Genomic DNA, 26,695 nt, shown 5'->3' with positions numbered 1-26,695 from the left:
TAGCCAAACTGCGTGTTGTTTATATCTTTTCCTATAAAATATGTCTTCAAATTGAAGGTTGCTATTTCATGCCCTATTTTGATACACATTTATTATTAATAAGATATTCCAAGGTACTTACATGTAGTATGTGATGGCATGTAGCATGAAATAAAAGTATTTCAGTGTTGTTACAAATAGTAACTGTGATTTCATAGTTGGCCAGGTCTGTAAGAGCTAGACTGACTCCTAATTTTCAATACAGACGATGAAACATATCGCCAGTCATGCACCAGCTCCGATCACAGCTGTGCGTTCAGTCCCTCATCTGCAGATTATTTTCTGCCAGGCGCCGGTAGATCCCACATGATGAATAGTCTTTCCATGCCATCACGCTGCAAATTATGCTCACAATGCGGCTGAATGGTTCCCTCGCAGTGGATTAATAGCACATCAAGGTGACACAGGAGCCAACAGGTCCTCTAACTAGCAAAACTGCCGCTGAAAATTTAATGACGGCAATGTTATAGACAGAGCTGCTTCCCAGTGCAGGCCCTGGGAAAGTCAATCCTGGTTTCCCTGCTGAGATGTAATAGCTTTAGACCTATCAAAGCATCATGATAATGGTAGTAAGAGCCTGGCTTCCTCGCTTTTTGATGGGTACATTAAGAACTAGAGTCATTTCTGCTTCTGACAGAGTATTTATCAACTCTGTTTTTGTATTTGTATACCTAGTTACTGTACGTTCATGATTCATATATGTTTATTTCTTAAGTTCATATTGTTTCATGGCCCATTGGAGGTGAAATGCAATAAAGTTCAGGCAATACACCTTAATAAAACATGCTATAACAAAATATGTGACGTCTGGATGATCAAACAGTGTGAAGTTTCATACATCTAATCCCTATTTTGTTTTATTGCACAATATAATGCCAATTCTTCCTGTAGATATATCAATCAAAACAAAGACTCCAGAGAAATTTTGCAGTCGAGAACAGCAATCTCAAATTCTTATCAGCGAATCCTGTCTGCGTAGCAGGCCCCATAAAAGTTCTAAGAGTGAATATGTAGCTCTGGCTGTCTTTATGGGGAATAACTCTGGTGTAAAATGCATTGGTTATCTGAGGGGGATTAGTTCACACCATATATACATGTATAACAATATGCCATATAATACTATTACTAGCAAACTGAACCGTTAGTTTAGATTTTGGCTAGCATAGACTTGTATGTAATATGTACATCCCTACCTTATATATTGAGGGATCTTTTACATGCTTTAGGTGTGATGGAGACTCCTTTGCTTTGGGGCTGACGGCTAATAGCATCTAACAAGATGACAAATGTGTACGGCGACTTTAAAACTGTCCTTTGCTTTCCCCAGTAGAAAAGCTGTCAGAACTATTTTGTGATCACATCATTTCAATTCCTGACGTGCTGCTTTAGATGTGACTGGGACTCTCAAACACTTACTGACAGCATAACGACCCACAAGACAACAGTGGTGTAAGGCTACATTTCATGCCTGAAAACTTTAAAACTATCTTCTAGTTTCCCCCAGCTGAATTTCTTGTCAGATTTGTGAACACATCATATCAATTCATGCCACGCTGGCTCAGATGTGACTCGGGTTCTTAAGTTAGACAAGAGGCTGACGGCTTAACGGCTCACGCGATGACAAATATGCCAGACTACGTCTCATGCTTGCTAACTTAAGAACTCCTCCTCCTCCTTCTTCCCAGTAGAATCTCCTGTCAGACTTGAAATCGCGTCTAATCAGTTCGTCCTTTGAAGCTGGTGTGATTGCTTTCCCTTCGCTTTGTCTCGATCTGACCTGACCCGGGATGAGAAAGCTGGCTGCTCGTTACTTGTGTAGGTACGGAGATTAATCCCAGCGCAGTGTAATTACCTACGCTCTCTCCGCTTCAAAGCTGGAGACTTTTTAAACAACTTTCCTGGCCTTCTTGCAATTTCGAGCGAGTTAAGTAGGGAGACGGGAAAACTCCGGCCTACAAATTGTGACTGATGGGAAGAACACTTAAGAACAAGAGTGGAACCTTGGAAACAAGAACAGCTTTCAATCACAATTTGAGTTAATGGTAACCTTACTAGAAATTGGGGAATCCTCTTAAGAAAATGCCTTTAAGTGGGAAGAACATGACTGTGATAGATTTGTGTGACAAACTGGAAAGCATCATTAGAGGGGCCTACATGTATATTTTCTTGGTCCAATGTATTTGTATTTCGTTATGTAGTATATCCTAGTTTTACTTACACCTTGAAGAGAAGTGAAAAGTATCTTGATCAGAAGTCTTAGATTTATATCTGCTCAGCAGCTGAATGAATTACTCAACCTCAAGACCAGATTTTAGGATTATTCTGTACAACCATATTTGTCTTACTCTTAGGCCCACAACAATCCTAGGGCTCGTTTTGCAGGTGTCCATGATTTCTCTCAGTATTCTATCAACTGTCTGCAAATCTGAATATATTCTCATTATTCAAACATGATGTTTGGTTTTGATGACAGTTTGAGATTTCCTTCATCCTAGAAGCAATATGTGCATCAAGATTTGCGCAAGTGTGGCTCACACAAAATGCACACGTACAGTCATATACATGTAGATCTTACAGCGTACTGTTCCATGACGTGGAAGCAGTACATATTGCTACCGGGAGAGTTCCCTTAAGTGTATGAGTTATTGCAATGCATCAAGATATGCTCCCAATACCGTGCGGCGATACATTTATTAATCTGTTACCTATTGTAGCCATCCCAGGGGTGGTACGGAAATGCTCCGTGCACAGTGAGAGAATGTTGTGTGCGCTGGAGTGAATGATAAAGTAAAAGACTGGCGGGTGGGTAAGTGCTGAAGGTTCCAATGAGCACGCTTAATGTTTCCTTCAGAAGTATTTGTGAGCAGCTCGTTTCTATGTGTGGTTTAGGGTCACCTACTTTTACACGTTTCTTCAAAATTGGAAGTTCCTGTTTGAATAAAAGATTTTTTATAAGTCATTACTAAGGCAAACAACAGAAATATTACGTTGTTTCTGCACTTAAAAAGAGATTTGAGGATTTTGGCTTAAAACCATATTGCCCACTGAGCTGTTAAGTACTTTCAATTTTTTTTAATATTCATCAAACATGATATACATTCTAACTGAAACATTAATTGACAGAAATGTTACCACTAAAACAAATTGCTGTTATGGAAATGAAACTGCTTCATTTGCAGACTCACATGGACATATTAAGTACACAACTGTTTTTCCCCAGTCACATTCTCTAATTTGTTTTCACCATTACGGCTGTGAAGGATGGGTGGAGGAGGAAATGGGCTGACATTGCTGGCAGGACTGAGTGATGTAGGGGGGTGTTATATGGCCCCAGGGTACCGTGTAATAGCCTCAGTAATAGAACTGTTACACGCTCCACTGCCACACTGACCCTCAAATCTGACCAGTCGCCCCAGGCTCATGTGTGTTTCCTGACTCTAGCATCTTGTTATGCTGACCTTTCCTTATTCTAGAATTTAAAATGTATCCTTGGTTTGTTGGCCTCTGTATTTAATTAAAGGCAATGAAATACTATCATGTATTTGAAAGCCTGCCTGCTACCTTGTGTTGTGGATGAAGTGTCTTGCTTTGTTAGTTTACTACATCATTACATGTATGTTCATGTAGAGACCAATAAACTGTTTTCAGTTGATTCTTCAAGAATTATCTATGCAATATTCCTGCAGCTTTGGTCTAATTGCTATGTTCAGTACTTGACCCAGAGCTATTATACATGTAGCTAATCTCCCACGTCAAGTACAGGTATGTTTAATGGACAGCTCATTCCAGTTGTGCTTTGAAGTGCTGCATGTAAATAGCCCGGCGGCCGTACTGCTAACGTGAGCATGTAGGTTCGTGTAGGTCTCACATAGTAATTGCTCCCCAGTGATCATCCACGCATTTGTTAAACCTAACTGGGGTGACATCAATCTAAGCTTGCACGTAAAAGGTGCAAATCACATGTACAGTGGTCACTTTGCATGTGGATGATGTACACTGGAAATGTGGAATCGGGAATATTCATGTAACTCAGAAGCATTTCAATCTACTACTTCTACTACTTTTCTATGATGGAATTAATGGTACTAGTATTGCTATGTGGAGGGAAAAATCATGATCTTTCAAATGAAATTCAAAACTATATTCAGCATCAATTTTGAAACTGATAGATGGAAAAGACTGACTTTCCCAATTTAAATTGATGGATGTTCTTCAGAGCACCATCTCTAAGGTCTTTGATGCAGTATCTTTCCATCAGTGTCATCACCGTCTTTTTGTGGTCTGACAGTTGGGTGTTAGGTCAGATTTATCCTGTGTCAAAAGTAGCCTGTGGTCAGACAGGACATATCGATGTCTGTCTCTCACAACTCCACATACCCAACATTCAGCACATGCCTCTGACATCCCGGACTGATGGCCCATAGCAAATGTTTGCTTACCAGTGAATTCCTGTCCGCATGTGATCAGTGTTGGCTTGCTTAGAGATGGGCATACGGATAAGCCTTTTAGGTTTTTTAGAAGTCAAGGCTGGTTAACATGACTTTGGAAAATCACATTCACATTGAACGAGATTTGACCTAAAGATTTTACAGCACGTACGTATCAGGAAGATAACATTGCAGTATATGTGCAGTATTGACCGTGGTATTATATTGCACCTGGTATCAAGATGGCATTAAAGAACTCATTAAGCAAGTTGTAAGCTTGCTCTTAATGCTTTGAAGTGTTATTGATAGGGTGCTTATGTAGGAAGAACTGATAGTAAAGAAAAGGATGCTGGGCTTATGCTGACCTGTGCATATGAGGGCCTGCATGGGGGGGGGGGAGGGTAGTGATTACGAATTACGCAAAATTTTTACCACTGATTACGAATTACGTTAAATTCTCAGAGCTGATTATGGACAATTACATGTTACAGCTATTATACTGATTATGAATTATGATGATTTTGGACGGCTGCCTACTTTACAAAGACTGAAAAGGCTTGATTACGCCTTACAAAAAAGGGTATGCAGGTTCTTGTATATTAAATGCAAGTCCTTACCCTTTACACACATTTCAAGCTATGGTATATCCTCTTTCCAATCAAAAGTTTCCATTGTTCTGTTGCCATAACAACAGCAAATTTTAATCTGTGGATTATCCATCATTCTTGAAAGCCGGTTCTCTCGCTTCCCCCTTTCTGATATTCCACGTAATGTTCATCGTTCTATTTCTATGGCAACGGCAGATTTCTATTGAATTCCGTCACATGGGGAACTGCCCAATGTGCCCTTCCAATATCAGTATAAATTTCCCTCCTGTCCATCATTCTATCACCATGGCAACAACACTTTCCTATTGATTTCAGTCATTGATAGCCAGGGGAAACTGGTACGGCCTGGGTTCCCCCGTGGGGAATATATAAATGTATTAATGGGCCTGTCTAATATCAGGACAAATGTCCTAAATGTCCTTGCCTGGGGGGAAAACAAATTTGTGTCTATTGCTGTGCTCCGTGACTGGTGGGGACAGACTCGCTGACCCAAATGGAATTAGAGAGGAAATGCATCTCAATACCATTTAGCTTTTACTGTAAATCTGATCTTCCACTGGTTTTGACAAGAACAACAGCCATAGGTACAGTACATGTGGTACAGAAATAGCGCAACTCCAGTTTTACCTGCACTAACCTGCATGTGCAGGTGTCATTTCCAGCCCTCATGTAAACGTACCCCTAGGACCAGGGCCCCTATAATATGAGCAATGAATTTCCCCGATGTCCTTGCTTGAGGGCAAAACAAATTTTGTCAATTTCTTTTCCTTGTCACTCTGGGGACACAAAGGGGGATTAATTCCTCCCTTCTTAACCTTTAAAGAAAAATTAATTTCCCAGATACCATCCTTATTTGTCAATGTCAAGCTTTTTAATTAATCTAACTTCAAGTCAACTTCAGGACAACTTGAATGTGACTTCATGAACATTCATGTCTTGAAACTGTGTGCTTAAACCACAGAACCTATTTCTATGTTGATCTCTTGCTTTTGAGATTTGAAAATATAATGATGAACTGGAAGATCAAGACTGAAACAGTATGAGAAACTATGTTGCTTCACATTCTTTCAAGAAGTAGATACATTTTATATAGTCAGGTTAAAGTTTTTCCTCGCAGTAAGTTGACCTCAGGCACAATTTTTACTTCAAAATGTCCAAGAGGCAAGAGAATATATGTGTGACCGTATATGTCTCTCATAGCATACTATGTACCTTTGAAGCATATTAACTTGGTCAGGCCTTCTGTAGACCTTGCTCTGCTGACCTGTCCTTTTTTCTAAAGTAGGAAAGTAATTGAATCATCCCCTGATGCAGCAGACTGTGATTTAATGGCCAGGCAGTCACAAGGGTACAGTACCTCAGGTTAAAGCTAAGTGAATAATGGCATATAAAATGGCTGTCATTTCCCTCAAAGTCGTCAGCAAATGTATTCTACATTAGCACTACTACTAATAATAGTAGGGCGTTGTTTTACAAGCATACATTTTGAATGATAGCTTCATGCAACTGACTATTTGCAGAAAAAAATGAGATAGCAGAAAAGATATATTCAATATTACTATTCAACAATGTTCATAAACAATACAATGTATATACAATTCATATTTCTTATATTTGTGAGAGTCTATCCTGATATGTTTTTTTTAATTGTTCCCGAATATCTTTCTCCTTGTAATATCATACAGTGCGATGATGTTGTGTAGTGATTAATGGATTAGAAATCATCCATTATTAACGAGTGCACATTCTCCCACATGCAATCCTGACATGATTGAGATCTGGGGAGAGGGACACAAATGATGAATGTGCTGGGCTAATTGAAGCGGGAGGGGGGCGGATCAGAAAGGGTTGTGTAGGGTCAGAAAGAAGGGTTGTACATTTCTATCAGTATTTGAACATTTTGTTTTCAATGACAGCTTATATGGAATGCTGCAAATACATTAATGTAGTGCTCTATTCCCCTTACTTCTGGCCATAGGAGTGCATGTCAGCACATTTGAATCATTTGAATAAAAAAAAATTATATCTTAAAGGTGTTGTGAGAAGTCAAATTTTGGGTTTAGTGCAAATGTACAGTGTTTGTGTGAAAATGAATGTTAATGAGAGTTTTGTAGAAAAAAATGCACAAGAAAGCCCAAAATAATAATCCTGAAGAAGCAAAAACCCAGCAATCTGTCCAGTTCCCATCTCTTGGCATTGAAAACGCCTTGCATCGAACTTGGCAAATGTTACTCTCAAATCCTCTCCCTTTCTAAGTATCCCGTGTAAAATACGACACACTCCCAGCCACCAAATCACATTCTTCCACTTGACAAGTGAAAGAGGATGATTGAATAGACTCCGGAGTGTTCCATCCATTCCGGTGCGTACCGCTGTGCCCGTGATTATATGCTGAGAAAGAACAGCCATTACGTACCCCTATAATCACTACCTAACGTAGGCCTGTCTTGCGCTGATATACTCCCGGGCCTGACCTTCAAATGCAGTCTCTTACATTATTGATGCCTTCCTGTACAAAAGAAATAGCTCTTTTCCACGATCATAATCATAGAAGAGCTTCCAAACAGTTCGCACACTTGTTATTAACATAGATAAGGCCAGAATACATGCATGCAGGATTCAAAAGCGTAACTTTTCCTGCCCTTTCAAGACAATATTTCTGCTCCAATACATAATGAAAGGTTCACTAGTAGAATATAGATTTTTCTCTGTAAGGGTTGCACGGTTGAGGCCAATTTAAAGCAGTATGTACAAGGTAGTTTTGCTGAAACAACTAATTATAAGTCTTACACTAAATTCCAGTAGAGATTAGCCTAATATTACTTTTTTATTATTAGACTTTTTGTTGCCTGAACTATAATTTAATTCTTTGTATTCTCTGTACTGCTATTAAAATGAGTTCCTATAGATGGAAATGAAACAGGAACGGCAAGATGAAAGCAGCCACAGGGAGTCACTGATGCGTTTTTAGTGTAACTGATTTGGCAGTAAAGATTTCCGATAATCAGCTGAATTGGGAACCAGCGACCATAAGCTCGCAATAGCACGTAGTCACGTACTGTTAACCTTTGTAACAGACCTCAAGGTGAAGATAATTCTGTTGGGCAGCTGGGTGCATGTTATAGGCTTTTTGTCCTTGCTAAATTTTGTATAAAATAATGATAAGAAAGTCATTGATCTGGCAAACTCAGTCATTGGGAAGTACTATATGTTATACACATACATGTATGTTATTATGAATGTTATTTTTCTCATTTTGTTATTTTTAGTTAAATGTTATCCTCTTGTTTACCAGTGGAATAAAGAATCAATAGATAATTACAGATGAATTAGCACAACAAATCTAAGCAAATTCTGCAGTGTAATTATATATGTCTCTGCAGGTATCCTAGCTTATCCAGTTGTTTACATGTACATCCCATTTATATGGTTCTTTATGTTATATTTATAGTCAGGTCTTAACAATAGAATCTATATTATAGTAGAATGACTGAGATACATTCTGTGTTCTGTAGGCCCTGGAGAAACTGGTGAAACAGTTCCAGAAGAGGGAGTACCCGGCAGACGATGAACTCAAACCACCAAACCACAGGTAAGGGGAACACAGAGCACGCCACTTCATCTTATGTTGGTGTTGGTCTTCACCTTGATTTCCAACTTTATTTGTCTTTTCTTACCCATACAATTAATTACTGAATATACTTTACAGTAATATTATGTTCTGAAATGATTATCTGCCATACATTTTCCTATGTTGGTGTTGGTGTTTTAATGGTCTGTGGTTTCCCTCTGTTTTTCAGTGAACAAGTTCGGTGAGTTACTTTTTCCCCTGGTTTCTTTTAACATTCTTGTTTGATATTTCTCATGAAAGCCTCTGATTTTTTAAGGTGTTTTTCAAGAGTGTCCAGTCTATACATTAGGACATAATACAACTTTGAAATTCAACATGTAATAATGAGGCAATCAGTGGAAATATGTAGATTAAAATAATAAGTAACATTTACATCTACATGTATAGGGAAGTGTACAGCAGCTTAAGACCACACAAATCCATTTCCTTGGCTCTAAGACATTCTAAAGTAAACATCAAGTATGAAATCAAGACAAAAACAGAGGGCTGCAAGGAAAATTGGGATCTGACTACATGCACTCCAAGAGTGTACCATGGTACAGACTTCCCCTTGGACTTTGTTTTCATGTGGCCTAAGGACTGATATTTGTATTTGCCTGATGTACACTGTTCTCTCCCACCATCTGCACATCAGGAGTGTGTATGTGGTGTGGGCAGCTCTTATAGAGCAGGCCGACACGCTGGCCAAGGCCAGGCTTTCCACAGCAGAGTCACTACGCACTGGGATAGTCGAGCCTGCCAAGACTCTCAAGTCATCCAAAGACCTGCAGCTGAAAAAAGTAAGTCTGCGTCAATCTTTGAAATTTCTTATCTATAGATTTCCTCATGCAATAAATGCTGTGACTGAGATTACCTCTCAAGTAATTCCACTCAAGCCAGAAGCTGTCATAAGATTTGAGAGTATAGATATTACCCATTTGAAAGTTGTTTTTAGATGTGTTAAGTGACTAATGTATCTATGGGACATGTAAATCTACAAAGTTGTTTTTCCCAAGTAGACAACCTGTGTCTGCAACTGTATCTGCAGCTGCCTAGTTAAGCAGTAAAACAAGCTGCATGCCAACACACAACTGTGTGCCAACTTGGCAGGCAAATGGTATCAGCTTGCCTGTAATGGCTTGTTCCACCCAAGCCCTACTTGTATAACACTTTCCAAGGAAAGCGCCTGGACCATATTGGATGTCACCTTGGAACTCCTGACTGTTTCTTGTCCTTGCCTGTACCAGAGCCAAGTATTGATCTTGTAGGTAATTCTACAGGCCTGAGTGTAATGTTGTACGTTCTGCAGGGCTCTCTCTGTCTTAAGTGCGACTAAGGCCTAGGAAAAAAATGTTGTGTTTCCTGTTTTCCCGACTGACCCTAGAAAAAAACTGCCGGCTCTAGCCTTTTTTTGGTAGACCCCTGCATGGGACATTATTTTTTCAAGCTGATCGACCTTTTCTTGCTCCATGATCATACAACTGAGTGATGAAACATTGTGCAATCCGTTTTCCAACATTGACATTGAAAATATAAGTGTCCTCATACAAGTTTTACTTTCATTGTTAAACTGCATTGTATAAATTGGATCACTAGAGATCACCAAAGTCTAAAAAAAAAAATGAAAAAAAAGATAATCCAAACCTACTGTCCCTAATTTATTTCAGGTCTGAAGCAGGAAACACGACATTTTTTTCCTAGGCCTAATCTTGTTCCATTTTCTGTCGGCAGTGCACGGAGCAGCTGAACCTCTTACACCAGGAGGTCACCTTGACTGTCAAGGAGATGAACAAGCTGAAGAAAACGTACTTCGAGGTGGAGCATGTCGCTCACGACGCTCGGGAGAAGGCTAAGGATGCGGAGAGCAAGTCAGTTTCTTACGTAAAGATACACTAGATGCAAAATAAGTCATTCTAAGTGATCTCACCACATAAAATTCAGTGGCGATGCTGTCACAAAAATATCTGTTGTGTACATACATGTATGTAAGAAACCAGAAACTCGTAGATGTGTTTTATTGTTGATATGAAATTTTGATAATGAATTTATATGGCTTTCTAAACCTTGTCTTGGGGACTTTCTTATTTTTATGGCTTACCACATGCACATCTTTCTAGGCTATCAGACTTACATGTTGTTTACAACTTCTTCTTTCAGAATGAAAAGAAATGCAACCAGTATATTCCAGTCCAAAGCAACTCTACAGAAAAATAGTGCCAAGGTACAACAGAGTGCCTGTTCATTATGTAGTTATATAGTACATGTAGCAGCCAAATGTGAAGCTACACTTAATGTATTGTTAATTAATCTGTAGTGAACTGTGACTGAAAAGCAGTGATGTGATATGTAGCCCTCGAGCAGAATGATTGACCACATGTTGATCAGGCCTGAGTAGAATTGGGCTACATTTACATAATGTTACTAATGAAAGTTCTAGACATGGACAATACATGTATTAGGCAATTGAGTTTTGTATATGGTGTAGTAGTTAGCAGTCTTGTGTCTAGACACAAGGGCAGGATTTTAATCGTACATGGCTGCCAGTGTACATGTACTGAGCCTTGAAATCCATGCTACTGGTAATTTAGAGTCCTTTATAGGAAAATATTAGCTGTGCTTCCCATGTAGATTACACCTTGAGTATGTTTGTAAAGAAATACCACACTCTATAAAAGTAGGGGTACATCCAAAGTGAAATTTCCAAAACGTAATATAGATGGTTAGTTAGACAGCTACAGCTGCATGTCAGTTTCAAAGTTTCAAAGTTGAACCAATAGAAGAAAAATAAATGCACATATTGGTTCCATATTTCAGCTGTCAGCGAGGAAGGAGTCTTGTGACAGTAAGTCAGCCGTGGCCAGGAATGACTACCTGATGTCTCTGGCTGCTGCCAACGCACACCAGAAACGCTACTTTCAGACGGACCTGCCAGAGATCATGGAGGTTAGAACATTTCTCATCTTGGGTTTGTCTTATAGTATCATGAATAGTCCAGTGGTTAGTGACCCTGCCTCTGGACCAAGAGGTTGGGAGTTTAAATTGTGTCTGTTGTCGCTCACCCAATATGCACAATACTGTAAAGGGTCACAGTCCTTATGACGGGACATAAGCCGCTGTTCATTGTGCTTGTTGGAAAGAGCTAGGGAAATTTCTCCGGTACAATGAACCTGTAGATACTGTACATATGCATCTGTCTGTGGAAGAGTAGCTAGAACTGGATCAAGATCATGCTCCTTTTTGTATAATCTGCAAACCTTACATAATTGAACATTTTTCCCCCTCCTGTCTTTTCTACAGGAATGTGACGGAGATATCTATGACAACATGAAGGAGTTTCTGGTGCTCCTGACTAAGACCCAGGTGGACCTCAACACACAGGCAGCACGCAGCTTCCGGGACGTCCTCAGCCAGGCAGAACTGGTAACTAACACTCCTACTCAAGAATCGGAATATCTTAATATCATGTGTAATCTCCAAGCAGATCATATGGTGGCAAGGCAGTATCCTTTGGCCAGAGGATAATGGATACTCCTCTGGCCAATACTGCCTGGCCAATTTGATAATGTCTTTTGCAGCCACCAACAGATCTGCTTGGAGATTATATCATGTCTACTGTGATGTAAGCTCTTCATTTCAACGCATTCCTGAATGTCCAAAAAAAGTTTCATGTGCACAACTCCAGTCACATCTCAGTTAAGCAATATGCCTTGAGAGAATACTGCACTGTGTACTGATGTATAGTGTACTGATTGTTTATTGATTTGTTGTTAATCTTTTATTCAGATCAGCAGACAGTTCAACCAGCAATGCTTCTTCCATTCCAACCCCGTATTCTCTGACAACATCCAGTATGACTTCGACCCCTGTGATAACGACAGGGTAAGTTGAGTGGTGCATGTCCTACTCCTGTCTCTGGTTAGATCTACATGTACATGTAGAATGTTGAAAGACACAAATTGCTATATTTTACATTGGATATGAATTCTTAAAAACAGTCCTGGATAAATTGCAAACTTTGAATACACATTAATTGGACCAACTGAAAAGTCATAAAGACAAAAAGATTAACCTTACTGATGTACCCAATTCTCTATTGGATTAAAACCTGACATAAGAAAGAGGCACTTCTGTGTATAGTATGTGTGTGTGGACAACTTCCTCTTCTGAGCTGCCTTACATTTCCACATGTACAGATCAGCACCCTCCAAGAGTCGACGATGGGGGAACAGTCTCTGGACAAGGAGGCCAGGAAGTGGGCCAACAAGATCGCCCGCGAGCAGAAAAACATCCGGGACCAGCAGAAGTCTCAGCGGGACCTGAGCAACCAGATGAGTACGTACAAGGAGAACCCCGACAGCCTGGCAGAGTTTAGTCCCGTCGAGGCCGAGCAGAAGATAGAGGAGGCAAAACAGGGGGTTAGAAAAGCAGAGGTGGGTTATGTGTACTTGTGATGCTTAATGCGCGCGTGTGTGTGTGTGTGTGTGTGTTTGTGTGTACACTCCTTTGTTTCCATCTTGGGCAAGAAAAAAAACAGCACTATGCACTAGACTATACATGACATGGATCACATTGAATCTTGGTAAACTAAAATCAAAGACAATGAAAGAGATTTGAGTTTTTGAAAGTTTCTGTTTTATCATAGTTGAAAGTACATGTTCCTGGTTAGTCTGTACAATGGGATAATTTATTCTTTTTGTCTTACAGACATCCCTGGCTAAAGCGGAAGCCAGGCTTGAGCAGCTGAGAGTAGCAGGGGGTGAGTTGTCTTTTAACTTTTCTTTACATTATACAGTGCTGTTTGCTATGGACAAATCTTCACCTTTCACATGTTATGAGACAGCTTTAGGCTTGCAAATGTGACAAAAATCAAGAACGTCAAAAAGAGATATAGTGTCTTGCTGTTAATACGATCGGGTGGATGTTTGTTACTGTTTATTTTTCTGCTCCAAATATAAGAATGTGTTTCTTGTGTCTATTTGTAGTAAACGTGGACCAGTGGTTGAGCCAGACCACGTCCTCATTACTCTCACCTCCTGAAGGGGAGGGACGACTCAGCAGGACAAGTTCCCGGCTTTCGCTCAACTCCGAGGTGAACAGACATTTACATGAGTTTTCCTAGATGATTAACTAGACATTTACAGATAAGTTCTAGTGTTCTTCAGAGTCTCATTTGCAGTTCAGTGATGAAAGACAGTGGATGATGTTTGAAATGTCTTTTGCTGCTGCAGTCTATATACATTTCAAAATGTTGAAGGTCTCCCACATATTGGTTTTGATTTTAGAAAATATATGTTATCAAGAAGAGATCTTCCCCTTTTCTGTGTGTAAAATTGCCTACAGATTGTTTTGTTGTTTCTTTACACATATCTTAATATTTTATTGCTCTATGAGATTTGTGATTCATAGAGCACCCATTTATTTAGAACATAAAATTTTATTTTCACCCCCATTCTTTTTCTTTCTTTCTTTCTTTGTCTTCCTCCCCCATGTGTATTCGTTCCCAGCACTCACAACAAGAAGATGAGAAAAATCTTCTCTCACCTAGTAGATTAGGTGGAACAAGTCCCAATCCTTCCAGTCAGGTCAGTAAGGCTGTGTGTGATGGACAGCACAGTTTTGTGTGTGATGCAGTATAACCTGGTCTGTAAGGTGCATTCAGATAGGCTGGGAAAGTGCTTATGTAGTCACACAGTGAGTGTGAGTGAGCATGAAACAGCATGGGCAGTCTGCTGTGGCAGAATGGTTTGCAAAGAAGAAGTGCTAAGGTCTGGTGCAAGAGATGGCTCCCTGGTATTGTGTAATGCTCTCTTCCTGTTGCCTATTCATACAGCAAGCAGGGAAAAATTGATAGATACTAACACAACTGTTAGCTTTACAAGTTATAGTAACTAACAAGTTATTGTCAGGGTTCCAACTACGACGACTGGGAAGAGACATTTGACACCAGTGCAGCGGCCTCCTCCACCAGTGACTGGCCCGGTGGGTCCTCCACGTCTGCCGATCTCAGCAGCACCACCTCCGCTGGGAATGTGGAGATCGGACCCGTGTCTCCCAACGATGACGTGTTCCTCGAGAGCAGCCAGGACAGGGGAGACTTTGGACAGAAGACGGGAGACTCCACTCCTGTTAAGGTCTCCATGGTACGGGGGAATCTTCTAGTGGTGTTGCGTCCCTATAGTGGAATGGCCCTCTCTCTTTCTGTTTTGCTTGGTGGTGGCTTGCTGCTTGGTTTGGTTTAGTCAGTTCTTGTCTCTAAGTTTAAGTTATTCTTGTTTCATCTTAAAACAATGTTTGATGCTCACTGAAGGTCTTTTTATGTTGTTCATCAAAGACTTTTAGAGAACTGGTAAAAAAAAACTGCATAGATGGAGTCTTTTTGTTGCATGGCTACTTTTGTTCCTGTTATAGGGCCTTCACAGATGTTTCTGTTGTGTTGTAGTCTTTAGTTCCTGTGTCAGATGTTCAGTTGTCTGTACTGATCTAAGCTTTGGTAGAATGGAAAATAGCTTGGTCCTCATTGTTTTCTTCTTTATGCATGGTAGAAAGGCGTTCTTTGGTTCTGTTGATGAGGCAGATGTTCAGCTTTGGTTTTTAGATTTTTCAGAATTTTTTTACCTATGGTTGAATAGGCATTGTTTGTGTTTACGTCACATATGTATATTTCTGCTGTAGTATGGTTGGTAATAACACTGTTCAAGATCTTGATGCAGACTTTATGTTAAGTCATAGTGCTTGCAATTAGGCTTCCAGAGTAAATTGTTCATATTTTTTCATTAACACTGCTTGTCCCATGAGGCTTTTGACCAAAACAATTTTTTTTCTTTCCTGCTTGCCCTCGGATCCTATTGGATCTAGTCTTCCAGCAAGGTAAGGTATAATGTACCAACGTTGATGGTATACTTGCTTACTACATGAATCAACACAATACAACTGCTCTGCTGTCCTAACACTTAACTCCCATTTCAATCCTTGTGTACGTATTTGTAAGATTTAAACTTAAAGACAGAGAAAAATAGCATTGAATTGATTGCAGATGCAACATCTATCTCATTAATGTATATACTACTTTTTGCCAGAAAGGTACTTCCGACTTAGATGCAAATTGACATAAATGTTTCTATCTTCAGGAGGATGACGCAGGGTTTGGGGATCAGACAGATGAGTGGGACGACACATTTGACAACACCGTCGTGTTTAACGGTGCGGACGCGGTCAGCTCCAGCCCCTCCATGCAGTCTCGGCAGTACCCAATCACCTGCTCCGTTCTATATCCATACGAGGTGGGCCATTTATGTACTTTTAAAACATCCAATATTTGGCAGTGTTACAAAAGAGAAGAAAAACAGTGGGACACTTTTAAACAACATTAAGTATACAACTTTTGGGAGGCAAAAATGCCTTGTTCTTACTGAACATTTTGCAGTTTGAATTACCTTTAAAACCTGGTAGGCTGTTTACAGCTGCACATTCTTTGCTTTATTAAGTGATAGAAACAACCCAAACTTTGTAACCATGCGTTTCAGGGCCAGAAGTCAGACGAGCTGACCATTGCAGAGGGGGACATTGTAGAGGCCATAGATGATGGAGACATTGAGGGATGGGTGATGGTAAGTATCTGTATCTATAAACCTGTGTAAGTGTTAAGTGAAATGTTATTCAGCATTGGGGTCAGTGAGGTACTTTTAGTGTGAATGTGTTATTGTCCGTGTGAATGACATTCAGGGACAGCAGTGTCTGTGTGAATGTCATTCAGCACCAAGGACAGGGACAACAGTGTCAGTTTGAATATTGTGAAAACGTGCAGTTGTGAGTACAGATGTTACTAGTGCAGATGTGGGTACAGATCTTGTTAGTAAGCACTTAACACTAAATAAATTTTTTGTCTTCCCTCACTCCATACCTGTGTATTTCTCAGGGGCGTAACCAGAGAGGTGAGGTTGGGTATGTTCCAGAGAACTACCTGCAGTGGGACAGCAGCAGTGTGGACAGGAGAGACTCCTCCGACTCACCTTCACATGTCACAAACTCTGTATCTTCTACTGATGTAAGTAAAGTACATAAGAACCCCCTCCCTCCCACCCACACACCTCATAAACTCTATCTTCTAAATACAGTACAGATCCCACAGCCACCCACCCACATCACAAACTCTGTATCTTCTGCTGATGTAAGTACAGTATAGAGCCCCTGCACACAACGTTAACACACACATGCATGCATGCTTGCACACACCCACACACATCACAAACTCTGTATCTTCCACCGATGTAAGTACTGTGCATAAACCTCTATCTGTATGCGCATTAATATTGGCTGCTTTGGCAAATAAGCCATGATGGTTATCACACCCAGCATGGTCACTCAGCAGTGAGTTAACAGAACATAATTCTTTCCACAATCAAAGGGCAGTGTAGGTGAATTGAAACACAAATGTGAAGTGGATAGGGAAGGGGACTGATCACCCAGCCACTCTGGTCTCCTGCTTTTTTTGCAGAGTAAAGAAAGTCTGCAAAGGCAAGCACATCGGCAGGATGTACTGCACCTGTGCAAAACCTGTAATGTATTATGCATAGCACTTTGGCAGAATTTCTCATATAGGGACGAATTCGTGCATATATGGTGAACATCCTGTCTGTAGTGTCTAAATGTTATGTCAGAAAAATAACAGGCAAAATTCTGATGCACCATTGGCCAAAAATCCAACAAAAACCGTGAAAAATGGGGGTTTCACGCAGGTGCAGACCGTTCTGCCGACGTGCTGCAAAAGCACAACTTGACGTTTCATAATGCAGTGTTAAAGTTGGTTACTGACTTGTTTTAGGTGCAATATGAACAGTTGGAGACGGCCCAGACGGTTGGTTCCCCCCAACACGTATCTGGGTCCTACACATCCTCCATGTCCAGTACAGACTGGGAGGTACAGCAGGCACTGGGGACTACCGAGACATCTCCACCATTCCAGCAACAAGGATGTGAGATTAATGCTTATCTTTTCATGTATCTGTGCTAATTCACATTTTGTTGATGAATAGTTGGGCATGACTTTGTCAAAACGTCTAAATTTGCCATGCATGGTAACTGTTCGAGCATTTTAAAACAAGTAAAAGTTACAATATAAGTCTGGGGTACTGTGGTAATGAGTGTAAATGTGTTGAAAGCTTTCATGAGGTCAATCTCATGGGCTTGACATTAGTCTTAAAAAAGCCAGTGGCAAAGCCCCAATCAAAGGAGTGGTAAGCATAATGTAAGCAAAAGAGAAGAAGCTTGAATACAGTCTGCCAAAAATGAAAGCCTGGAAATGCTTTTCAAAGTAAGATTGCATTTTAGATATCTTGGAGCATCATTTCATTAAAGCATTGACAATGCTTTGATGGCTTTCCGTAAACACTGTTCTGTTTCTAGTATCCCTGGTGCGAGCGCTGTACGACTTTGACGCCAGTAACCCGGAGGAGCTGACGTTCCCAGAGGGCGCGATCATCAACGTGACGAGTAAGGACGCTAACGGGGTGGACGACGGCTGGTGGAAGGGCGAGTATAATGGGACGGTCGGCGTCTTCCCCTCGCTGGTCGTGGAGGACCTGGACGAGAGTGAAGCTGCTTTTTATGACAAGGTGAGAGTTTGTGATTTGTTCAAAGGCATCCAGTACAATGTCCGGGCAACAAAACTATTAACTAGCTTTTTCTGCACATTTTTGTCATCATTTCAAACATTTGAAATACTGTAGCTCTGATACATGCTATGTGAGAAGTTCCTTTATTTCTTGGTATTAGTATGATATGGGATACTGGTAGTGTTGATGCAACGTACTATATCAGAAAAATGACTAGAAAATTGAGTTGGAAAATCCAGTTTTACTGCCCTGAAATTGCTTTTGGAGACTTTAATTTGTAGTTTTATCTTCTTTCGGGTGGTCCCAGGTTCTTATATAGCAGTGCCACCTAGTGATTATCTGCAGCAGTGCATGGTTTTGACCAACCTTTGACAATGCTCTTACAATCTATTGTGCTCCTTACACACCTATTCTACCTGCAGACGCCGACCACACCTAACCTGCCCATGCCGGGAGTCCTGCCCCCCTCCCTCCCTCCGGGCTTCCTGACCAACGGGAACAACAGTAACAGTAACGGCACCCTGGGTCCCGTACCCGAGCTCAACATCGAGTCTCCGCAGTCCCCAGACAACCAGTTCAGACCGTCCTCTGCTAACTTCCTCGGTCAGTTAACTTCTTGTCAACTCTTGTTTTTAACTCTTTTAGCAGAACGTTTGAAACTTTGAGCTTCCAGACAGATTTTCATATTTTGTGAAACAACTCATCACAACTACACCTTGCTTACAGTGTATCTCATTGTTGCTTAACCTTTTTCAAGAACATTCTCCCTATTATCTATAATGATAAGAAAGTCCAGTTTACAGTAGTTCTCTCTGCTTGATGACACTGGGTCCAATAGTTGCGACTGTTTCTTATCATTCTCTTGGCTGTCATATGTTGTGTATATGCTTCTATGTTATTTTGTACAAAGTAGCAACAGATTACCACTAACTGTGAATCCCCCCTGCCTACAGGGACTGGCAGTAGTTTAGATGTAGACGCCGACCACCCGTCCGCCCACTCTGCACCAGGCAGTCCCTCTGGCAACAGGAGACCGGTAAGGACAACATCTCCTCACTGTCACTAACTGTAGTGACCAGTAACTAATCTTACCACTTATAACTGCAAAAGATACCAAAGACTAGAAAGGCCAATATTTGCTTTGGAGCAAATATAGCGATGGGTTCACCACATTTTACCACATGGCAGGGAAAGAATGAGAAACACAAGGGAAAACAATGCTTTACATTGATATAACTATAGTATGAAGTAACATACAACTAAGACTACAACAGTTGGATAGCTATTCCCTACATTATTGGTTAGGATTGCATAATGCAAACTGTTGATTTTCAAGATAAAAAGAAGCGTTCATAGCCCGCATTCCAATGCTGGAGCAGGAAAGCTTAAAATACCTACCAAAACACTTGAATACAGACATACTGTCAGTATGGCATGGCTCTGTGCAGGTGTAAATGAAGTTAAGCCAGTTAAATCCCAACAGCCAATCAGCAAGGAGAATAGAGGAAAGCTGCATGCCTATTGGTTGATGCCTTGCATGCCATTGTGATGACTCATGTCCAAATGTGGTAAACACTGCACACTTACACAGTAATACATTAGCTATTACACAGCCAAAAAACTCAAATAAAACCATTCTAAAAGCCTGTATCACAATAATTTAAAAAACGCCTAGGGGTATTTGCCCACTGTACCTCCATACCAAATTTCAGGACCTTAGGCCCTAAAATGAAGAAGCTGAATCCATTTAAAGATATGGCAGGAGGAGGAGGAGGAGAAGGAGAAGAAGAAACATCAGAAAAAGCAATATGGTTTCACCACACCACTTCGTGGTGTGGTGAACCCATAAGAAGGAGGAGAATCATGAGAAAAAGCAATATGGTTTCACCACACCACTTCGTGGTGTGGTGAACCCATAAAAATAGATCAGGTATGGTGCTCATATATGCAGTAAAATTGACTGGCTCAGGTTAAAATGTAGGAATGAGATTACAGTTACTGTAGATTTGAAATGAAGGCTAGCCTGTCCATAGTCTCTTCTTATATTCACCCACACATACATGCAGACACACACGCACACACACGCAGAGCATAATTTATGTAAAATGTTATGTGTAAAATCCCATGTTTTGTATGTTTTACATTAAATTCATATGATTTAATGATATTATGTTGCAAAATCACATTAAGAACCTTTAGTTTTATGACAGCATTAATTTGGATTTTCCATGTAATTTTTTTAAAATTTGAATCCTGCTTGTTTGTCTCCATTGATGAAAGATTTGTTTTCGCTACCATTTTTAATTGTATTTTGTTTCTATCATGCCCCCTTTGTTTTCCCTGATCAGTTTGCTTGGTGACTTGTGGCACAGGTGAGACAAGTGTGGGTTCTTAGTGCAGTGCTGTGTGTGTACTAACCATTTCAACACATCACTGATAGAAGATTCACACAAACACTTCTTAGACATAACCTCTGTCTTCTTTCTTGTGTGCTGACTAACCTTCACTTCTGTCCCTAACCGCTGTCATGATAAGGATGAGGAAGGAGCTAAGGAAGAGCAAGAAAGTGAGAGTAAGGATGATGTGGAAGTAAAAGATGGTGAGGAAACTAAAGATGGAGAAGGAAGCGAAAGTAATGATGGTGAAGAAGCTAAAGGTGAAAGTAAAGATGGTGAGGGTGATAAAGGTGATTCTTCTGAGGTATGATTTGTTATTTCTTCTACTTTCTCCTCTGCTCCATCCAAAAATCTTCAGAAAGGAAGGTTGAAATAAATAGTCTAAAATCCAGCCTTCATTGGCTTGTCTTTTCTCCAACTGTCACAACCCCACCAAGTCTGGAGTAAGTGCAAACTGAAGAAGGCTGGGTCTCAGGCTATGAAATGAGTTCAACACATCAAAATGAACATTAGGAAACTAAGTATCACTTGATTTCTGCCCCACCAATACATGCATTACACATGTATCATCAAAAGCATAATTTGGATGTTTTGAATTGAAACTGTTGAAATACTAGCAGATTCTCTGCATATTTTACTGTTTCTGTAACTCAATGTTCTTGGCTGGAGCATCACTGCTGTGTGTTGTCTTGCTGTGTTTCTCTTCTTAGGCATCTATCTATCTCTGATATCTCTGATTTGCACTTCTGTCTTTCCTTGTGTAACATACATAAAGAAAATAGCACCTTTCTATCCTACATGTACTATCAGGCCTAACAGGATACTCAGTGCAGAATTCTTGTGTTTGTCTTTGTTAGCCGAGATGTGCTCCCCCTCCTCCCTCGGGTCAGGATGCTGAAACCTCTCCAGCGTTCGATGTCAATGATGTGGAGTTAGAAGTGTCAACTGTGTAATCCACAACAACAACTACACCAGACAGCCATACATACACAACACAGGAACTAAGGATACTTCTTAGTGGTGCTTTAAAAAAAAGTCGCAAAGTGTTACATTATGGAAGAAAAGTTGGCAACACTACTACCGGTATACAAAACAGCCACAGGACATTAAGAGTACTTTCTACTTAGTAGTGCTCAAAGAGAGTCACAAAGTGTTACATTATAAAAGTAAGTTTTCAACATACACTACTATACAAAACAGCCACAGGAACGTAAAAGGACATTAAGGCTACTTTCTACTTACTAGTGGGGTTGTCAGGAGGCTGTTAAGTGTTACCTAAATTACTGTAAGAGTTGCTGGGTCCAAAACATAGCAAGTATGTCTTTCCCCATGTATATACATGTTTATTGATTCCGTGAGTATATGTTGTGTTTAGGCATTTGATCTGATATGTTGTATTGCATTGATTACCGTAATGCTTATTGTTATAAGCCAAAGATGACAAATTGTATGTAGAGATGCTTATTTTTGTACTTTAGTTTGCAGTTTCCTATAAAGTTGCATTAGCTTCTGGCAAGTTGTGTGAAAATTGAGTTTTGCTAATGTTGATTTATAGACTTGTGTGTATTTATTATTCTGTAATGTTACTGCCTTGAATGAAGTCCATACGGCAAAAATGTTTTTTTATTTTAAAAAGTGTATTTAGTGTGTTCATCTCGTGTTGTTCAGTTTTTCTGGACATGGTGATAAAATAGATTCATGGTAAAGCTGGAAACAGACCTGTATCAGGTAGCACTAAAGTGATAGTCTTATTATAGGTTCACTTCTGTGTATGAAGTCCTAACAAAAGTCTTATATTAGGTTTACTTCTGTGTATAAAGTCCTAACAAATGCATGCACAAGTTATACTGTAAAGCAAAGTAATATAGCAGCGTATGCAGGTTACTGAAGGTATTATTAGAATTTCACAGGTATTTCTGATATCTACCTGCATGTTACCTGTGTATTATAGCAAAGTAATGGAGTTTGACAAAGAGTGGAGTTTGACAAAGATGCTACATATCAAGTATGAAAAGTGTGGAAGTTCCCATGTAGGTGGTGCAGTATGGTCTTCTGTCATTTTGGATACAGAACAGGGTGAAAGAGATGCAAGTAAATGGCTTGGTGAGATGAAAACATGGCATGGTTAATCTACAACCAGATGTACATGTATGGCTCCGACATGTCTTTTCTTGTTCTCCAAAAGAGGTACAAAACAGGCGAGAGCCATGCATCTGCTTGGAAATAAAATTCAACCTTGTAAAAGACACAAAGCTACAGGATGGATGGGAAACAACAGACTTTATGCAACTCTACTTAATCCTCACAGGGTGTTAACAATATACTTATTTAAAAAGTTTCTGTGTGATTACAGTGCACATAGTTAAACTAGCAAAGGAACAAAATCAAGCCAGGTGAAGAAAAAATGAAGTCTAGATGTGTCATTATGTAAGATTATAATTCCAAACTTGTCTTTAACTGTACCTACTAATCAAGCAAGTGTAGCGAATAGTTGGACCGCACCGATTGGCTGATAGGGCTATCTAGTGAATTTTAAACATATTTAAACTGACCAATCAGGTAGTATGTAAGGAGTTTGGTAACCAATCAGAGACTCCTAATATATAATCACTTTTACAGCACAATGTATCTTGACTACTAGTACATGTACTTACATGTAGACCAACTAAGAGGAAAGTACATGTATGTATGATAATACCGGTATAATCAAGGCTACTTAAACTATGGTATAGACATGTATTTTATATGAGTATTGTAGAACGACGAATATTTATGCAGATAGTAATATGAATATGACATTAACATGGCAAAGATGTATGTGTGCAAGGAAGGTCCACTTGTGATTACTACATTGTACTCAGCATTTAACCTTCACCCTGCAGAGCTCAGCTGTGATACAATGTAACCACTACGATAATGTGGTTACAGCAGGGAAAAGGTTAACTTAGATACAAAGGCAGGCAGCTGGAAGAAAGTCAGACATGTTGAATTCACATATACATGTACTTGCACCAAATTCAAAGAAGAGTATGATCATGCATACTGTACAATCATGTCAAATTATGTGAGCAACATACACCACATTGATAACCATGTGACTCAGCTTACGTCAGTCACAAATTCCTCTGAGCAAATCGTCTCTTCCTGAGCCAGCACAGCATTGCCATGTATTCACCTGTATACTCCAAATGTAGGTGATCATTACAGATGATGTAGATTGTGAGAAGTATATATACTGTACTGTAACTGTACTTTAGTGTCACTATCCCTATGCAAGTGTGAGTCCCAGTAGTCGTAGTTAACACTCTATTAAATAGTCCGTAGTTGTCAGTAATACAGCAAAGTATTGAGTAGATCCCTGAGATATTACATGTACATGTATTATGTAGTTTGAACCAGACTCCCAAAGTGGCTGAAGAAATACAACCAAACACGGCAAATCTACTTACCAGAGAGCTTGCCAGAGAATTGACTTGGGTTTACTAAGTCAATAGACTCTGTGTGGCTAACTCTTCCAGTATACTATTCACCTACTTTGTTTGGGCCTATTTCTGCTATGATAGTCCTGTCACTTAGTAGTAAGGAGTCTGTTGTAAACCAGTAGTATAATAGTGTCTAACAATTGTATCTACATGTATGTGTGTTGAAGAAAACAGGCTAGGCAATACTGTAGAGTTGTACAGAGAGCTATGATATGGTATTGTATGTTGTGCATGTGACAGGACTGTAGATAGATATGAGACATGTACATGGCAGAGCGAGTATTATTGTACAGAGAGCATATTGCTGGTGGAGTGTGATGAACGTGAAATATATCGTCACATTGACAAACTCAAGTTTCCTCGGTTTTTGTCTGAGTCCTTTGGGAATGACTGCTTCTTATCTATGTGAAACATATTTTTTTTTTACATTATTCTATATCGTCTGGGAAATTAGTTTGTACACGAGCCTATTCATTCTACTACACTAATACTAAGTGATAGGTTCAGCTATTCAGTACTCGACGCATTCATTATGTACTACAATCTTCGTTCGGTTGCACCGATCAAAAGCGACCTCTATTTATCACTGTTGGTACTACAGGAGATTGTAGTACATGTATCCTTGCCCCCAAGTTTTTGGAACTGCTGGATAGAGTTCTAGAATATCAAACTTTACCCAATGGAGCATTGTTCTTTTGTTCTTTGTGGTTTCGTTCTATGGTTGCCACGGCTGTAGAGTGTACACAACTCGGAAGTTTCCATACTTTTCCTATTCCTATCGCCATGTCCGTGCTGAGTTGGACGGCCCTTCGCGGGCACTCGGAGTGGATAGAGAACTGCAGCTTCTCGCCGGACGGCCGGCTTTTGGCGACGTCGTCGGGCGACGAGACGGTCCGACTGTGGGACCTGACGAAACCAGGGTACCCGGCAGTCGCCGTCCTCTCTCACCCGGACTCGAACGCCGTCTGGAGTTGCGATTTCAGTCGAGACGGTCGCCTCTTGTGCACCTGTACCGACTCCGGCGGGGTCCACGTCTGGAAGATGCCGCCGAGAGACAGAGAAGGAAACCTGAAGACCACAGAAGGGCACCTTGTGAGGAGCTTCTGTAGCAAGGATGCGCACGGCTTCCCGACGTCGCTGTACAGGTGTAGGTTCTCGCCCTGCTTTAACTACCTGGCGGCGTGCGGCGTGGATAGGACCATCAAGATCTGGTGTTGGCGGGAGTACGACGTGTTTCAGGCGACACTGGTGGGCCATAAGAACTCCGTAGAAGATCTCGCCTTCGCTCCTGACCCGGACTCTCCTCTCCCCAACTTCCAGATCGCGTCCTGTTCTCGCGACAGGACCACGAGACTCTGGACGGGCCGAGTTGGCGGCAACGACCTTCAGTGCAAAATCCTCGAAGGCAAAGGTCTGAATCTTAAGTCTGAATTGGCCAAACAGTTTGACTGTTCCCTAGCGAAACGTATGCTGGGGCAAATTCGTATGCTGGGGGACTTGTCCTTCTAGTGTGCAAAGCATTTATGTGTAACTGAGGATTACAGCAAATCTGCACAGGCCCCTACCATACTTGATGACAACATGTTCCATTTCTATACTTTTATAGAGGAAAGAACGAATTTTAAGACCTTTACCATTGGTTGCTTAGATGGCTCTTGCCAGTTGCCAAGCTTGTTTTGTACATCATGGGCCTGAACGATTTTCTTCTCTCCTTCAGGTGGTCCAAAATGGGCGCTCGCTGTCAGCTTCTCTCCGGACGGCAGTCTCCTGGCCACGTGCTGCTCTGACGGGACCGTGCAGATCTGGTGCACCCGGACGCTGACGGAGCCTCGCGTTCTCACCGGGCACACCTCCACCGTCTGGTCGGGCAGCTTCCTCCACACCTCGGCCGCCGACAGGCTCGTCCTCGCCACCTGCTCCAGCGACAGGACCGTGCGGCTGTGGGACCCCGTCTCGGGAAGACAGCTCCTGCAGGCCGGGAAGGTGACGAGCGGCGCCGCTGCCGACCCTGACCTGGAGGAACTGTTCTGCTGCAGGCTGTCCCCGGATGGCAGGCTATTGGCCTGCTGTGCGAACGACAATAACGTCTACCTTGCGAACATAGACGGGAAGTTTTAGAATCTGGCAAAAAAAAAGAAGAGCGTTTCGTGTAAATTTAGTTTTTAATTTCCAGAATATGATCAATAGTCCTTTCGATTTGGTTGAGTGTTTATTTTACATCACCCCAAGGAAGGGCGTGCGTGCGTGCGTGCGTGCGTGCGTGCGTGTGTGCGTGCGTGCGTGTGTGTTAGAATCCGTTTGACCGATCGACATAACAATGGCAATAGAGGAAACCTGTGATATTTCTCAGTTATTTCGTCAGCAACTGCCCGATAGCCACAGCACCAGCTGTCCATTTGCCGCAGTAAAAATGTGATTTATATGAACAGATGCTTTGATGCTAATCGCCCGTGAAAAATAAAACAAAAATAGACCGCCTCGCCTCTTCACAGTGAACATGACAGTCATTCAAATGTCACAAA

At 40.9% G+C, this 26,695-nt stretch overlaps 2 protein-coding genes across 9 annotated transcripts in view; both read left to right on the top strand.

Moving 5' to 3' along the window:
* The window catches only part of LOC109470598 (F-BAR and double SH3 domains protein 2-like), a 30,318-nt gene extending 7,846 nt beyond the window's left edge, over window positions 1-22,472 (top strand). Inside the window, exons 4-26 of one of the 8 annotated variants that reach the window (XM_019769574.1) lie at window positions 8,590-8,666; window positions 8,875-8,886; window positions 9,340-9,484; window positions 10,416-10,552; window positions 10,842-10,905; window positions 11,499-11,627; window positions 11,982-12,104; window positions 12,468-12,563; window positions 12,878-13,114; window positions 13,389-13,440; window positions 13,667-13,773; window positions 14,189-14,266; window positions 14,591-14,824; window positions 15,540-15,551; window positions 15,812-15,964; window positions 16,208-16,291; window positions 16,600-16,728; window positions 17,506-17,656; window positions 18,087-18,295; window positions 18,718-18,898; window positions 19,249-19,331; window positions 20,644-20,667; window positions 21,549-21,650. In XM_019769574.1, the coding sequence (XP_019625133.1) occupies window positions 8,590-8,666; window positions 8,875-8,886; window positions 9,340-9,484; window positions 10,416-10,552; window positions 10,842-10,905; window positions 11,499-11,627; window positions 11,982-12,104; window positions 12,468-12,563; window positions 12,878-13,114; window positions 13,389-13,440; window positions 13,667-13,773; window positions 14,189-14,266; window positions 14,591-14,824; window positions 15,540-15,551; window positions 15,812-15,964; window positions 16,208-16,291; window positions 16,600-16,728; window positions 17,506-17,656; window positions 18,087-18,295; window positions 18,718-18,898; window positions 19,249-19,331; window positions 20,644-20,655 (2,505 nt within the window). In that variant the 3' untranslated portion in view covers window positions 20,656-20,667; window positions 21,549-21,650. Of the gene's footprint in view, window positions 1-8,589; window positions 8,667-8,874; window positions 8,887-9,339; window positions 9,485-10,415; window positions 10,553-10,841; window positions 10,906-11,498; window positions 11,628-11,981; window positions 12,105-12,467; window positions 12,564-12,877; window positions 13,115-13,388; window positions 13,441-13,666; window positions 13,774-14,188; window positions 14,267-14,590; window positions 14,825-15,539; window positions 15,552-15,811; window positions 15,965-16,207; window positions 16,292-16,599; window positions 16,729-17,505; window positions 17,657-18,086; window positions 18,296-18,717; window positions 18,899-19,248; window positions 19,332-20,643; window positions 20,668-21,548 lie in introns of all 8 variants that reach the window. The other 7 variants (XM_019769569.1, XM_019769570.1, XM_019769573.1 and 4 more) reach the window with 7 other exon arrangements.
* Window positions 22,473-24,956: 2,484 nt separating this feature from the next.
* Window positions 24,957-26,291, top strand: LOC109470571 (uncharacterized WD repeat-containing protein alr2800-like). Its single transcript, XM_019769536.1, has 2 exons — window positions 24,957-25,584; window positions 25,891-26,291. The coding sequence occupies exons 1-2, from the start codon at window positions 24,957-24,959 to the stop codon at window positions 26,289-26,291; spliced, it is 1,029 nt and encodes a 342-aa protein (XP_019625095.1).
* Window positions 26,292-26,695: the final 404 nt, after the last annotated feature.

The sequence above is a fragment of the Branchiostoma belcheri genome, unplaced genomic scaffold (genome assembly GCF_001625305.1).
Source record: "Branchiostoma belcheri isolate BF01 breed outbred unplaced genomic scaffold, Haploidv18h27 scaffold23, whole genome shotgun sequence".
In the NCBI taxonomy this organism is placed as follows: Eukaryota; Metazoa; Chordata; class Leptocardii; order Amphioxiformes; family Branchiostomatidae; genus Branchiostoma; species Branchiostoma belcheri.
Note: the sequence above shows the minus strand (reverse complement) of the source record. Positions and strands in the feature narration are given on the sequence as shown.